This window comes from Lynx canadensis, chromosome C1, assembly GCF_007474595.2.
Source record: "Lynx canadensis isolate LIC74 chromosome C1, mLynCan4.pri.v2, whole genome shotgun sequence".
NCBI classification, from domain to species: Eukaryota; Metazoa; Chordata; class Mammalia; order Carnivora; family Felidae; genus Lynx; species Lynx canadensis.
This window is the reverse complement of record NC_044310.1, coordinates 7,906,780-7,923,177: the sequence shown is the minus strand read 5'-3', so window position 1 is coordinate 7,923,177 and position 16,398 is coordinate 7,906,780. Positions and strand designations below refer to the sequence as shown.

The following is a 16,398-nucleotide window of genomic DNA, read 5'->3' as shown; positions in this document are numbered from 1 at the left end:
GGTCCCAAACAAGATGACAGACTCTTGTATCACCAAGAGTTTTCTTTCCTTCCCTCACCAGAACCCCCTCCCCGCGTCCGCAGCTGCATTCTCCAGCAGCCTCGTAGCGTGCGCGGAAGACTCCATGGAAGGAAAGAAGAGGGAAGCATAGTCAGGAAAATAAAGCGGGAACAGGGAGGAGAAAAGAATAAATGGGGATAGCGGCCGGTCAACTCAAAATATTTACTCTGAACGGTCGCCCGTAGGTGCACATGGTCTCCTTTCCTTCAGGTCCTCAATCCAGAGATTTAATAAGGGACCCTTTCCTCAGGCTGATCCCGGTTATTTTTCATGGCTGTGTTTTAGTCCGTTTAGTCAAAGCTGTAATTTTTCAGTGATCATCCTTCCTGTTGGACAGAATCTCAAGGTACAACCCCCAGTTTTCTGGCAGGTTCTAAAGTCCTGGTCGGTGGTTCCCCCAAGCGAGCCCAGCACCTCTGTCTGTATTCTACAGGTAGGGGACTTATTTGGACTTTCCCTTGAAGGATTAGGGGCCATACGATGAGTTTTGGCGGGGGGGGGGGGGGGGGGGGGTGTTTTGTTTTTAATTTGCAAAGCTAAGTCAGTCTCTCCTTTGATGAGGGATATCAAAGCCATAGCAATATTAAGGTAAAATTCGTATTTCTCCTCTGGTTCCTAGTCATTATTACTTCCTGATCAGCTTGTTGTAAAGCTTTCCTTTTTAGGCATAATGAGTGGGAGAATGGGGTGGGAAGAGGCTTTTGCTTGCTTCCGTTTTTGTGTTGGCTTTGTCCCAAGTGAGGCAAACTTTGGCAATGTTTGTGATTTGCTCTTGAAAATAGCATATGCTCCAGAACGCAAGATCGGAAGACATTTATTGGAACTCCTGGATTTTTATGTGTGATTCTTAGAGTTAACTTCTTTTGCTTTAGGCAAGGAACACATTGTCTTCCTCACCAGAGTAGTTAATATCTCTGCCACGGCCATCCCAGAATCCACACTGGAACCAAAAAGAATATACAGACTATGTAATTATGTGTATTTACATATGGCATATTACATGTTTCATTATAGAAGATACATTGGCTTTTTTTTTTTTTTTTTTTCCATGTCTTCTTAAGCTTCCAAAATCTGTGTTTGGGTTCGGGGAACTAGATAATCACAAAGCTGTATGGATACAGCTAAGAGTGATATTAAAATTTTTTTTTTTTTCAACGTTTATTTATTTTTGGGACAGAGAGAGACAGAGCATGAACGGGGGAGGGGCAGAGAGAGAGGGAGACACAGAATCGGAAACAGGCTCCAGGCTCCGAGCCATCAGCCCAGAGCCTGACGCGGGGCTCGAACTCACGGACCGCGAGATCGTGACCTGGCTGAAGTCGGACGCTTAACCGACTGCGCCACCCAGGCGCCCCAAGAGTGATATTAATATAATTCACCTAACCCTGTGTGAGTGAGCTTATTAGAAAAACTCACATGGGGTGCCTGGCTGGCTCCGTTGGTAGAGCATGTGACTCTTGATCTTGGGGTGGTGAGTTCAAGCCCCACATTGGGCATAGAGCTTACTTAAAAAAAAATAAACAGGGGCACTGAGTAGCTCAGTCAGTTGAGCAGCCATCGCTTGATTTCGGCCCAGGTCACACATGATCTCATAGTTCATGAGATCAAGCCCCGAGTCAGGCTGTGTGCTGACAGCATGGAGCCTGCCTGGGATTCTCTCTCCCCTCTCTCTCTGCTCCTGACCCACTCTCACTCTCTTTCTTCTCTCTCAAACTAAGTAAATAAACTTTAAAAAATTGTTTAAGTAAATATATACATACATTCATATATACACAAAAATTTTTTTTTAAAATCTCATAGGACTTCTGGAAAGAAACCACGGTGTTATCGCTTCTCTTTGAATGTTTCTGAGTCCTGCAGCGGACTGACTTTTATGGAGAACCTTCTGGCTCATTGCTTAGGAGCAGCACAGAAGTGCCGGTGGGTCTGCCCAGTAGATGCCACCTGAGGTCACCTGTCTGCTGTAAATAAAGGAGAGAGGCATCTGTATGGTGACTCTTCCCTCCAGTTGCAGGGCCTAGAGCCTGGGCACCCTACTCAAATAGTTGTCTGCAGGATGAGTTGATGATTTCTTAGTGCTGGCTCGAGGCTCAACCTTAGATGAGTGTTTTTTCTGTACACAAGCATACAGCTATGTTTCTAGCAACCTTTATTCTTAGACAAAACCAAATGAGGGAAGGAGCATTTACCAGGATCTGCTTAGTAATTTCATACCCATTATTTCATTTTGTTCCCTGAGGAAGCTTGGAAGGAGTGGTATTAGGCCCATTTTATAGATGAGAAGCTTAAAACTCAAAAAAGGGAACTTGCTTATGGTCGTACAGCTTATAGGTGGCAGGATTGGACCTCCAGAAATGTAAACCCAAGCTCTCTGACTCCAAATCCAAAGCGGCCCCCCTCCCCCCTCCCCATCCTCACCTTAACAAAGGAGAGTCATAAAATTGCTTCAGATCACATGGAGACTCTCCCCATTCATTGTGGGCCTCGGGGAACATTGCTACCCTTTCAGGCTTGAGTCTCCCCAGGAGTGAAACAAGACTGGTAATACCTTTCCTTTCCACTCTCTCAGGGATGCATGAGGTTAAAGCAGTGATAGGTTGGAAAGATGATTTGAAATGTGCTTTGTAAACATGAGGCATTAGATTATTACTTTCACAAATGTTAACTTCTCTAGTTTGACAGATTGTGGGCAGTTCCCTCTTGGTTTTATTGGAATAAATGTGGTGGAATTTGAATTTTTAAAAATAATATTTATACCAGCAATCTCTTGCCATATTATTACCACATTCCACCCAAATCCTGGAGTTTCCCAAAACCACTTAAAAATTAATTCTAGTCAAGTAGACAGTTTGTACTTAGGGCAATAAACTGGATCCCTTGCTCGTTTAACAGTCTAGACTCCCAAGTTGGACTGACATCGTTTGCTCCCCACCTGTGAACAGATAAAGAAACTGCTGTCCTATGAGTTTCTCAGGCCTGCTTCGTCCCTCGTTTCCGTCCTTCTGTAACTCCAGCTTACGTTCAGTGTTGGCTTAGTTTCCGTTTCCCCTTTCGTGTATGTTCCCGTCGGAACAAGGGTCTCGGCCCTGCTGCTGTCCAACTTCCGGGGCCTCTCTGCAGCCTCCCTGGTTAGCCAGCGCCAGGCACCCACTGCCAGCCTACCGCCTAGTTGTCCCAATACGTTACAGTCCCCCAGTCGGTCCCAGTGGCCACATGCTGCCCCCAGATGACAGCAGAGTAGCGTGTCGTTAGTGAAAAGCATCGTTCCGCCAGGTATGTGACCCTGGATGAGGTCCCTGGCTGCCCACTGCAGAGGGAGGGGGTGGTCCTCGAAGAGGGACTAAGGAAGCGTCCATCTTGGAAGGAAATGGGCTATCGGGGGAGCAGTCAAGATGGTTGCACAGCCACAGTCCCTGGGGTGCTCTGTCATTAACGTGGATGACCCAGCCTCCGTGCCACTTCTGTGTCACCCGCAGAGCCTGATGGTTTTTATTGACTTTGATCATTCTGATTCCTGGAGGCAACTGGTGAGCGGAAGTAAGAGTTCAAAGTCCAGAGGGACCTCATCTGGTCGTGTTCAACGACAGGGCCAAATACGGACCCAGGGCTTCTAGTTTTTAGAAAACAGACACAAGGTGCCTGACTGACAGTATCTGAGAGGAAGCCAGTCCGTGCTGGTTGGAGAAAGGGCCCCAGAGCCGGTGAGGCTTCCTGTCTACCAGACGCTGCCCCCTCAAAACCAGGAGTGTGGGGTCGAGATGAAATCGTTCCTTAGAAGAAGTCATTCAGACTGAGCTTGCTGGGTGGTAACAGACAGTCACCTTCTCTGCAAGACGTGTCTCCAGTGGGCTGGTGAGCCATCTACCCGCCCCGACCCCCACGCCTCCCATTCTCTGACATGTTGAGTGTAACCCCCTCTTCCTTTTGTCTCCCCAGCATTAATAATAAGCTACAACAGCCAGAGGCAGCTGCCGGGGTATTAGAATATGCCATGAAACACTTCGGAGAGCTGGTAAGTGCAGAGACCTGGCTAGGGAGGCACTCAGCCACCCCCTGGAGGAAGTTACTTTCCTGTTCTTTTCCCAATTGCTGACATCTGACTTTGCTGTACCGTAAGGATGAAGGAGACAGCGGCTGTATGGATTACATTCAAATTGAATATAGGTCGGGAGGACGAAACCTGACACATAGTAATAGCTGGTGTGCATCAGCCTCTTGGCACGTGCCCGACCCTTCGCCGCGTACTTTGTGTACACCATCTCATTCGGTCCTCACGACAGCCCGATGAGTAGAGGTGCAATCGTGACCCCATCCTACAGGAAGGGAGCCGGTGGTCCCAGCAGAACAGCAACCTCACCTGATCTGACAGCGAATCACTGGCCGAGCCAGGACTTGAACCCAGGCAGTCTGGCATCATCCATTTAACCCTGACCTGAGTTATTTTGTGTCATCTGTGGCGGCTGGCATCGCCACCGGCCCACGATTAACGCTCAGTACATACCTCAGAAGAAACCATGGCCAGTGCTCCAGAAAAAAATGTACTATAATTTATACCTCCTGTTAAGGAATTGTTCCATTTCATTATTGCTCACATAGCTTCTTCTCTCCTGCCATCTTTGCCTTATCAATATTAAAATGTTTCCATTACCCTCTGTGGTCCGGGGAGGGTGCTTTGGTAACTACCTAACCATATGTAAAGCATTGACTTAATCAACTCGGCATTGACTTCCGGGAAGGTCAAGATGTTCTGGGTCCGTGCATTTGATGAGGAACCTTTTGTTAGTCGCGTGGGTCACTTACTCAGGTTTGCCGTGATCGAGAGCCCAGTGTGTTAGAGTGAAGAAATCCATGGCCGCTTCATAGGCTTTTGCCTCACACAGGGGCTAGTCAATTGGACTGGAACTTTCCAGGGAGTATTTTGCCATCTTGAGCACCTATCTGTAACTAGACCAAGACAGCATCTGTCCAGATGACAGGACAGAAGGGACAACGTCTCCACCTTTGCCTCAATCCTTGATTGCAGAGGGGCACTTAACGTAGTCTCTCAAAGACATTCATTCTCCTCCTTTGCTCTCCCTAGAGCTTGGGCCGCAGTAAGGGCGATAGAAACGAAGCTCCCATGACCATCTGGCATTCGGGTGACCTGCCAGCAGCTAGCTAATACCCAGCGGCTCAGAGCGCCAGCCTTAAGTGCAAGTTCCTCTGTCTCCAGGTTCTAAAGGTGGCCATTAGGTCCAGGATTGTTGCTAAACCCGTGGTGGATTTTCTGTTATATTTAGGGAGCTGAAGCGTATTAAGCCTGACAATGGTTTGGCTTTTCTTGGCAGAACCTGCGCTTTCTCAGCACAATTTATGTAACAGCAATCTCATTAGAATTTCGTGTGATTCATTGCTTAAACCTTATAGTTTCTGCAATCTATTGCAATTCAAAATATCCTGCCCCCTGCCTGACCTGCTCCATATGCCGCTGCCTCTGCTTTCTGCTTGTCTGCGCCTAGCGTGTGCCATCGCTGGTCACCGGCCCCCTTCCTCTTTCCCGCTGGGGTAGAAATCATTTACCTCCCAATTTTAGCGTTTTTCATTTTAACGCTGTCTTTACTGCCACACTTCTAAGTTTTCTCTCTCATATTCTTCTAAACAGCCTCAGAAAATGAAGTTTAAGTAGTTTTCCCTTCTGCAGAGCCAAACAGGCTGGTTTGGGTGAACCCTCCTGTGCACCGACACAGGGCAGAGGGCTGTCGGGCAGCGGAATTCGTGCAGGGGCGGCCGAGGGGATCGGCTGTGCCAAGAACCGCCGAGGGGAAGTCGGCACGAGTTAACGACTGAAAATAGAAATGACCTCCTTACGGAGGTTCGAGAAGAAAAGGTCCTTTCAGAGAGCTTAGCAGAGTAGCGGTCGGCTACTCAAATAATACCACTCAAATAAGACTTTTATTCAGAAAGGAAAGGAGGGCAATGGGGGGAAGCGCGGGTGGGCCCTGGATCGTATCATACAGAATCCGCTGCAGACTCCTCTTATTGTTAGAGAAATCCCTGGAGAGCCACTGCCCTGGCCTGTAGAGAAGTAGCCGTTCACTAAGCTGGTGAGGAAGAAGCCCAGAAGACAGACTGAGGTGGAGGGCGGGGGGGGGTTGGGGGGGGGGGTTGCTGCAGGCAAAGACGTCTTGGGAACCGGTCTGTCCCCTGACCATTTGGAGAGCCAGAGTCTGCCCCGTTTAGCCTGTGGCCCCTCTTCCTCACGTGGCCAGCACTGAATTTCAGCGTGGCGCACCATCTGCCCGGGTAATGGAAACCATCCTCTGGCCCCCGACACTGGCAGACCTGCCAGGCGCTGAGCAGGAGGGAACATTGGATGCAGGAGTCGAAGAAGGGAGGAAAGGTTTTCCAAAGAATTTTAAGTGGTCTCGCTCTATCGTATTTTAAATCAGTATTTCCTGAAAGTTTAAAAACGCATTAAGAAATGCAGAGAATCAGGAGCTTTTAAAAATTCGAGTTATTTTCCTCCAGCAAATGTGCAAATATGCCTGGTCTTTCCGGCCCCATCAGGAAAGCAGCTCCCGGTCCAGTGGCCCGCGGCCCGCACTCCAGCGGACCGAGGCCTTGGCATCCTTGCAGGAGCTCTGGTCGGGGCCTCCTGCTGTCCCAAAGGATCTCCCCTGTCATCGCATCCCCACCTGCCGGGGCTCTGGTGGCCCCTGCGTCTGGGCAGGACGTGACGGGGCACGGGGACATGGCCCGCCATCTGCTGTCAGGTTATCACAGGGTCACTCCATCAGTGTGCCAAGGCACCTGTGTTCGCACCGCCACCCAAGCTGCCTCCAGATACGCTGAAGTTCTTTTCCACCAAAGCCAGGACATACGGTGACGGGGGAAGCATCTAGCACCTTAGGAAAGGCAGCATAGGGTTTAAAACGTGCAATTTTAATTTGCTCTCCAGCTCTCCATGCGCACAGCAGTCTTCTCTCTTTCCCACCTGGCAGGAGATCCAGGCCACCTGGTACGAGAAGCTGCACGAGTGGGAAGATGCGCTCGTGGCCTACGACAAGAAGATGGACACCAACAAGGACGACCCAGAGCTCATGCTGGGTCGCATGCGCTGCCTCGAGGCCTTGGGGGAATGGTGAGCCGCCGGGGACGTCCTCTCTGGGGTTTCGGATTTGGAGGGCTTCCCCCATGCAGAGTTCTCACCCAAGACACTCCTCTTTGTTTCATTGGGCATCTTCCCGGGGATCATCTAGACCTTGGGTGTTTGGAGGTTTTTTTTCCAGACCTAGACTTTGTAAGTCCTCGAGGACAGGGCGGGCTTGGGTGAGCTGCTAGGATCTACACCTGCTCCTTCCCGTCTGCCTCTTGACCTTGACTATGCAGACCTCACGTTCTTACTGTGCAGCCTTTTCTTTATTAGTTCTTGCTAATGATTTTGGAAGAGAAGAACGAGTTACCGCCCTCTTCAGATGCTTCATCTATATTGAATGCTTACTACGTGCCCAGCACTCTGCCAGGCCCCAGACATAAAAGAGGCACAGAAAATAAGGCCTCCCTCCATCAGGAGGCTCGTGAGACAAGCATATCGCAGATAGTCATTAAAGCCGGAGAATACAGTAACGATGGTCTGAGCAGACGACTTTAACCACCGGAGGGAGCAGGATGGCCTTGCCCTCCCCCCTGAAGGGAGGACTAAGACTGGGGGACACTGAAGGGGAATGGGGAGTTTAGCTGCAAACACTTGCCGAGGTCTTGGTCTGGGGATTTTTGGGGGGACATTGAAGGAAAAATGGTCCCTATTCTGTTTCCCAGCATCTAGTGCAGGTTTTAAAAAAAATTTTTTTTAATGTTTTTATTCATTTTTTTTTTATTTTATTAAATTTTTTTTTTAACATTTATTTATTTTTGAGACAGCATGAATGGGGGAGGGGCAGAGAGAGAGGGAGGCACAGAATCGGAAGCAGGCTCCAGGCTCTGGGCCATCAGCCCAGAGCCTGACACGGGGCTCGAACTCATGGACCGCAAGATCGTGACCTGAGCTGAAGTCGGACGCTCAACCGACTGAGCCACCCAGGCGCCCCAATGTCTTTATTCATTTTTGAAGGAGAGAGAGAGAGAGAGAGAGAGAGAGAGACAGACAGACAGAGCATGAGCGGGGGAGGAGCAGAGAGAGAGGGAGACACAGAATCCAAAGCAGGCTCCAGGCTCTGAGCTGTCAGCACAGAGCCCGACGTGGGGCTTAAACCCATGAACTGTGAGATCATGACCTGAGCCGAAGCCAGATGCTTAACCGGCTGAGCCACCCAGGCGCCCCTGTGTGCAGTTTTTTTAAATAGTTGGAACAAAAGGCCACAGGACAGTGGTGAGATGCTATTTTTTTAATGTTTATTTCTTATTTTGAGAGAGGGAGAGAGAGAGAGAACCCCAAGCAGGCTCCGCACTCTCAGCACAGAGTCCGACGCGGTGCTCAACCTCACAAACCGTGAGATCACAGCCTGAGCCGAAATCAAGAGTCAGACACTGAACCGACTGAGCCCCCCAGGCGTCACAATGCTGAAATACTGTAACAATAGTTTTAAATAGTTGGAATGCCATGCTGCTTCCCCGCGAGTGGATTATCCAGACTTTCTCTGAGACAGGAGACCGGAGGGCCCCTATGTACCCATTCAGCCAGTAATTACTGAGCACCTATTCATGGCCAGTGTCTGTGCCAGGTCCCAAGGACACAGCAGCGAACCAGGTGACACAGCCCCTGCCTTCCCAGAGCTCACAGGCCAGGTAACTGGGCTGCAGTAGTACAGAGTGAATACGGTAATAAAGAGGAAGTGCAGGGGGCTGTGGGAAATAGAAGGGGCCCTAATCCAGGCGTAGAAACGTTTGGAAGGCTTCCAGGAGGAAGTGATACCTAACTTGAACGTGTGTAGTGAGGAGTGAACACAGTATGTTCGGTGTTCTGAAAGTTCAGTGTGGCTCGGAGGGTCAAGTGTGATGTGGAAAGGTAACGGGGGAGGCAGAAGAGGTCGCCAGGGGCCAGGTGGCGTGGGGTGTATACCACGTGAGGAGTTAAGGCTACTGACCGGCCCTCCGAGGAGTGGGAGGGCCGTGACTGGCAGGTTTGCATTATACACAGAACCTTTCAGAGCAAATTAAGAGAGTGGATCGAAGGGAGACCAGAGAAGGGTTGGAAGGGCCTGTTCAGAGGCCACCCAAGGGGAGAAGGGGGAGAGGGAGGGGGCTGGATCCCAAGGTGTTTAGGAGGCGGTGTTGACAGGATTTGGAGTCTGATTAGGTGTGGAAGTGAGGACGGAAGAAATTACGGTTTTAGCTTCCAGAATAAAGGGAAGCTGGAACACCCCCAGAGCTCCTCAGAGGTCAGATCAACCCAAAGCCTAAGGTTTCCCTGAAACCAGGCCTCCAAGGAGCCGTCTGGGGGAAGTTCCACAGGCCCGCACCCTCGCATTTGGATCTGCATTGGCAGCCTCTGTCCCTGAAGGATGTTTTTTTGTTTTTTTTTTGTTTTTTTTTACTCTACGTTCTTGTAATCAGTTATTTTTAAAGCATTGTATTTTTGAAAAGGTAAAATCCACCATGGTACAGAATCCACTAGTACAAAACAGTGACGGAACTGTGCAAACCAAGTCTTCTCCCCGTCCCGCAGCCACCCAGACCCGCAGGCGCCGAGGCCGGGTCCTTGTGGAGACTCCCGGTGACGGTCCGCGTCGGTGCACCATGCACATTATGATGGCGAATTCTGCACACCTCTTTGCACCTTGTTTTTTCACTTAACGCGTGTAAGCCACTCTCCCGTCACTCCCTGAAGTGCTGTCTCGTTTTCTCAAGGGCCTCATGGTATTCCATTTTGTCATTATTAGGAAATCTCAGTCTGTCTAAATAGGCGAATTTAGATTGTTCTGAAATGTTATACCTTGGGCAGTTTAAAGAATATTATTGGAGAAAAATCAAAGGAAGTCTTCTAAGAAGAATGCAGAACGCTCTCCCACTACACACTTTCTGTACCTAATTATAGATATTCTTTGGCAAACGATGGCTATTTTTACTTCTTAATATAAAGTTATTACTGTATTCCTAAGACAAAAGATCTAATTGTACTGCATGAAAATTTAATGTCAATGATTTTAGCCTTAGGCATTGGATCACATATATGCAGATAATAGTCTAAAATTGCTTGAAATTGGTTTGTCTGGTTTAACCATTATTAGGGAGATTGAAATGTTATTATTTATTTCCATAATTAGCATTCTCCTAATGAGTCGTTCACCTCAATAAATGAGGAGGCATAGCCTATCAAATCTGCCTCATTAGTTTGTACAACTAAGGTTTTTTTTGTTTTTCATGTCCGACAGGTATCCAAAACTGCTGTAGCCACTAGCCAAGTGTGGCTATTTAAAATTAAATAAAATTAATGATTCAAGTCACACTGGTCACATTTCAAGTACTCAGCCACATGCAGCTGATGGCTGGTGCATTGGACAGTGCAGATCGAGAACATTTCCATCACTCTAGAAACCTTCTATTGGACGGTACTGATCTAAAGCAAGAGTAGTATGTTGAAAACTAGCCACGTTATTTCTTTTTTTTTTTTTTTTAATTTTTTTTTTTTCAACGTTTATTTATTTTTGGGACAGAGAGAGACAGAGCATGAACGGGGGAGGGGCAGAGAGAGAGGCAGACACAGAATCAGAAACAGGCTCCAGGCTCTGAGCCATCAGCCCAGAGCCTGACGCGGGGCTCGAACTCACAGACCGCGAGATCGTGACCTGGCTGAAGCCGGACGCTTAACCGACTGCGCCACCCAGGCGCCCCTAGCCACGTTATTTCAAAAACAATTTTTTCCACTTTCAAATTGGTTATCATACAACCATGCTATTAAGAGAAAGATTTAAAAAAAAAAAAAAAAAACAAGGTGTAAACATTCTTAAAATTCAACTCTAACCAATTCCTAAAATGTTTTAGCGTCTCCATTTTGCCCTTAAATTTATATGTAAGTGTCACAGCCTAGCATCCAAGTCTTTTGTGTTGTGACCCCAGCCCGTTTCTCAGTGAACTTTACCTCATAATCCGAGCTCTGGCCAAACCTTGCTCTTCAAACTCCACAGAATTTGTTTCCTCTGCGTTTGTCGATTCAGTTTCCTGAAGTGTACCCACTTCCTCCTCTGCTCCTTTTTCCACTTTTTGAAACTCTGCCCCCCTTTCAAAGTCCATCCGTACTGTTTCTTCCTCCTCAGGACCGTTTCCAGCCCCCTTCTCACTTTGGGAATTCGAGACGAGCACTTTCTTACGTCGGTTATGTAGGGGTAGCTTGGATATATTGAAGAGGCTTTCGTTGTGATTCTGTCCAATCCCCTGTGACACTCGGGGAAGTTGACACAGCCTGCCTGCGGGGTCCCAAGAGCTAAGTGATCCAGGTCTCCTGCCGTGGCGGGGCTGGGTCCCATTTACCTCTGCTCTCTTGGATTCGTTCCAGTTCCACAATTACCTATAAAGTGTAAGTGGCTGGTGATGCTGACCAGGGGATTTAGGAACGCGGCCGGCTGAGAGAAATTTTAAAAAGAGATGAATGAAGCAGAATCCTTTTCCTGATCACCTGCAGGGTTCTCACATGGTTTGTTCGGTCAGTTCTATCGAACGTGCGATTTCTAAGCAGCTTTCGCTTCGAGTATGTATCCTGAACACGCCCGCAGAGGTGGCGTCAGCAGTGACCAGGGGTTACCAGTGAGCTAAGAACCTACCCCTTCCCCTTGCTCGTCTGCCCCAGGAAGCTAAGTGCAAGAGCTAGTCCCCCCAGCCCAGCCCCATGGCACACACAGCCACACCTGCTGCCAGGGTGAGTGTGAGTAAGCCCTCTCCCTAACTACTCCTTCCCAGGCCCTTGGGTCCTAGAGAACAGATTGCTCAGGAGCGAGATCAGAGGCCGTCAGCCACTTAGGTGTTCAAATGAAAGAACACTTTCCGAGCTTTCTGCCCCTGTGCTCAGTGGGAAGGTCAAAGTCTTGGAGGACAGGCGTTTTACCCAGTTCTCCCTGGAGTGCCGTGAGTGGTATCAGAAAACAGATCGTACTGTTTGCCCCACACACAGACTCCTATTTTCTTATGTATTTGATTTTGTTCTCCCCTTGCCTTTGAACGTTAAGATTCAGTGTATTCTGCATTTTTGTGACAAATGCTGATGGGAGAGGAACCCCCCTCTGTGTGTGCTGGCAGCTATTAACACGGCCACGGGTTGGAGGCGGTGCCCATGTCTGCCGTCGGGGGCCGCTGCTCCCTGCTGTGTCTTTTCAGGTAACAGTTTGTGGTGTTTCACACTGAACTCGCTCCCTGCCTCTAGATGAAAAGCATAGCTGGGTCCGCAGACCTACGGCACAGAGCTGAGTGGTCCTGACAAGACTGGAGGGTGCTGAGTTGCCTGTGGCCCCCAGCTATACAGATTTGAAATCTAGGGTTAGAAGAACCGTTCAGAGATCAGGCAGCTTCCTCCCCGACGTCTAGGCAGGACCCCAACAAAAATCTGCCGCTGAGTCCGTGATTCTCAGACACGGGGCCACAGTGTCAGTATCACCTAGAAACTTGCTCGACATGGACCTTCTTAGGCCCCAGTGCACGCCTCCTGAGTCAGGCTCGGGGAGTGATGCCCACCAATCTATTTGAAGGAAGAAGCCTCGGGGATTGTGATGCACAGACAGTTTGAGAACTGCTGCTCAAAGGTCGCCCCTTGCAGGGCCCAGTGGTGAAGGTTTTGGGGGTGGATGGCAGGAAGCCAACAGCGACCTCCATCCTGCTCCCGTCACCGAGCTTCAGTGAGTGCCTAGGGCACGGAGGCGGCCCACTCCCCTTCCTCCTCTTTTTGATCCTAGCTGTGTACTGAACTAGAATGTCGTGGCCCCGGCTCTCTTGATCGTGCGCCAGAGAAGTTAATGACGGCTGTGCCACCGTGCTGGATCACGGCCCTGAGCAGTTGTCCTAGCGGTGGTCGCTAGTTCGCTTCTCGGTGAGCTCAGCCTAGAGCCCTTCAGAACTGACTGGCTTCAGCATCCTTTACCACACACCGTGTAGCTCGTGTCCCACACAGCTTCTGATCTGGGCCACTTGGAACTTGTACCTTTTCTCTTGACTCCACTGCCAAGACCAAGTTAGAACATCCTTAAAAAAAAAAAAAAAAAAAAAAAAAAAAATGCTGCAGCGGCTCTTTCGGAAAGCGTGAAGGATTAGAGTCTCCTAGCTGAGTCTTGAAGCTGACAGGAAAACAGAGGGTCCTGTCCGCCCACCAGCAAGGTTTGACATCCATTCATTCAGGAGGGGAACATGGGAAGGCAACGGTGTCAGGAGTCAACGGGACGTCTCGCTTCTCGAGAGGCTTCTGCCCTCTTGGTGGATTGAAGTCTCTTGAGCACCATTCAGATCTCGGTATCTCACAGTCCTTCCCCACGCGAACGGCAGTTGTATAAAATCCGGGAACGAGCATCTGGGTTTCTGGTGGGCGTGACCACGGTTGAGCCTTCTTCGTCCTGTGCTGGTGGATTTCAGTTGCGTCTCATTTCAGACCACAGCCGTTTGTATCACACTTTCAAGAGCCCGTTCTCCCTAAACCTTTGAGCCCAAGATGAATGTCCAGATGTCGCTGTGTCTCTTCAGATTGCTTTCTCTGTAGGCCCGCTAAGGGGAAAGAGCCCAAAATTCACTGGCCTAGGAAAGAAGCTACTTAGTGTTTATGAAGGGGGCAGGATGCCCAGGACATCACCGATCCCAGAGTTAGACACAGTCCCCAGCCTCGATAAAGTCATCCGCCGACAAATGGTGAGCCACCAGGCCGTAGAAAGAAGTCACCGACCACTTCTCCTATATCTTAGGACCCAGTCAAGGGTGCTTTTTATTTGAAGGCTCCCGGTTCACGGCAGGCCCCAGCTCACCCAGGGGGCCAGAGAGGACGACGCACAGGTTGTGGAAGTGGTTTCGGGTAACACAACTGTCTGGTTCTCTTCCTTCAGGGGGCAGCTCCACCAGCAGTGCTGTGAGAAGTGGACCCTGGTTAACGATGAGACCCAAGCCAAGATGGCCCGGATGGCCGCTGCAGCTGCCTGGGGCTTAGGTGAGGCTTCCCTCCCAGGCACCCCCGTCGGGGCAGGGAGGGGGTGGCTGGGGGCCCGCATTCAAAAACCAAGGCAGCTGTGGTTACAGGTAGAAACGTGAGGTCCACAGAAGTGTCAAAGAGCCTGTACCCACGTCTGTCTCTCCCACCCGTCCCTTCTACCTGATGACCGTGACTGACTTGGTAGACACGGGTAAAAATGGCCCTCGCCAGGGAAGCCAAGAAAACCAGCCAGCCAGCATCAAAACTGACATATTTAGTGAGGTTTTGTTTATTCTAAACAAATTACTGGCTTATTTTTCTCTCTTACGAATGATATCTAGAAGTAGAAATTTCCAACCCAGTGTCTGGCTCCATTGCCATTAGCCTCTCTCCATATTTTCCGCTTTGCGTGGGAGCTCCATTTTCAAGTCCACCTCATGATCCAGGACGGCTGCTGGAGCTCCACCCATCATGTCTTTACCCCTAGCAGGAATAAAGAGAGAAGACAGCTGTCTGTCTCCTTTTATTTCTTAACTGTTATTCTAGAACTTTCCTAACGCATATAAAAGTGAAGAGAATAGTGTAACGAACTCCCATATGCCCTCACCTTCTCCAGCACTTATAAACATTTTCACAGTTCTGTATTTTCTGTTCTCCTCCTTGCTGCCTGATACCCCCCTTACTCCCTGAGTATTTTAAGGCAGAAATCTCCTTTCAGTCCCCACAGACAAGTGTAGATTTCTGACACCGGGCCCCAGCTGAGATTACCAATGTCTGGTCCAGAGATGTTCTCAATAAGCGGGGACAGAAGCCACAGGACGCCCCAAGTGAAAAGCTTCACCTGTGGAGTCCAGAGGAAGGTTACATAACCCTCTACCTCCATTCCATCCCTCTTGAGTCACGGAGCTTATATCCTTTCCATTCATGAGCTCTGGGCTGGATCCAGGACATTTTTCAAAAACAAAGTGCTTCCTGAGGAGTCATCGTTTGCCATTTGCTTTTGCCCAGAGGCACCGAGAATGAATGAGTCGATGGTCTGGAGTGAAAGGCAGGAAAATGCCTTGTAAAATCGGCTGCCCTGCAGTCTGCAGCTAATGAGGCTGATAGCGTTTCTGCAGATGGGCTTGGAAACGCTGGCATCTGATGCGTGCTCCCCCCCGTCAGGGGAAGTCAATGTCTCTTTCTGGATGTAGCCCTTTCCCCGGTCTGTGCCCTGATCCGGAGACCACTGTGCTATGACCCAGCCCATCTTTCTGTTATAACAGAACCTCTTAAAATATTTATCTCCTCCCTCCTGAGGCACAGGTAGTGCCAGAGTGAGGCGGGCGAACTCTTTGTCTAATCCTGCCCCCTGTCTGGGTAATGGCCTCTTTCAGTCGTTGAGGGGAAAATGTAATTTCCAGTGTACCGTTGAACTGCGAGCTGCTTTGCTAGTAGGGAAGAAAGCCATCCCGTGTCACCTAGGGAAGCCTGAGAGAGTCCTCTAGGTTAATGAGGTGCTACGTTAAAGCCTCTTGACAGGTAGGCTTTGCACTCACTGGGTTTCTCCCATCTTTCACGGAGCTCCCTGGGGCAGCAGTGGAGTCCTGTGTTTGGAAGACAGATGTGGCTTTGTTTGTTACACTGGCTCGCTCAACCCCGTAGGGTATAGAGTCTCTGCAGGATTTTGATACATCAGGCACGAGCCCGTCTCGTTCGAACCCCAAGCTAAATGCAAGGTACAATGACAAGGCCAATTTGAGCTGCTACCTTAGCATCCTAGCAAGCTGACCACCCTAATGCTTTCCTCTCTCTCTCTCTCTCTCTCTCTCTTTCTGTGTGTGTGTGTGTGTGTGTGTGTGTGTGTGTGTGTGTGTGTAGGTCAGTGGGACAGCATGGAGGAATATACCTGTATGATCCCTCGGGACACCCACGATGGGGCATTTTATAGAGCCGTGCTGGCACTACATCAGGACCTCTTCTCCTTGGCGCAACAGGTAAAAGCCTACGTGTACTCAGACCGTCTAGCAAAGGAAAGGTAATTAGTTGTGCCCCGTCAGTTCCGAGGCACGCGGCCCCTGTGGAAATGGGCTAATGTCCTTCCGCTCTGGGGTTCGGCTCTGTGAGCACATCAGAATCTAGGCTTTGGAGCATAAGACTCGCAAGAAGACTGCCAGCACGTCAGCCAGGGCCACTTTCTGCTCTAAGAGGGACAGAGGTGTTCTGGAATTTGCCATTTACGTGGTTTTGGAATTCGCTTCTCGGGTCAGCACTGCACCCTCTGATCG

General features: G+C 49.6%; 1 protein-coding gene across 1 annotated transcript in view; it reads left to right on the top strand.

Moving 5' to 3' along the window:
* MTOR (mechanistic target of rapamycin kinase) overlaps positions 1–16,398 on the top strand; it is a 134,833-nt gene that overhangs the window by 86,184 nt on the left and 32,251 nt on the right. The window contains exons 29-32 of the mRNA XM_030327666.1: positions 3,997–4,072; positions 7,041–7,180; positions 14,049–14,149; positions 15,992–16,107. Of these exons, the coding sequence (XP_030183526.1) occupies positions 3,997–4,072; positions 7,041–7,180; positions 14,049–14,149; positions 15,992–16,107 (433 nt within the window). The remainder of the gene's footprint in view (positions 1–3,996; positions 4,073–7,040; positions 7,181–14,048; positions 14,150–15,991; positions 16,108–16,398) is intronic.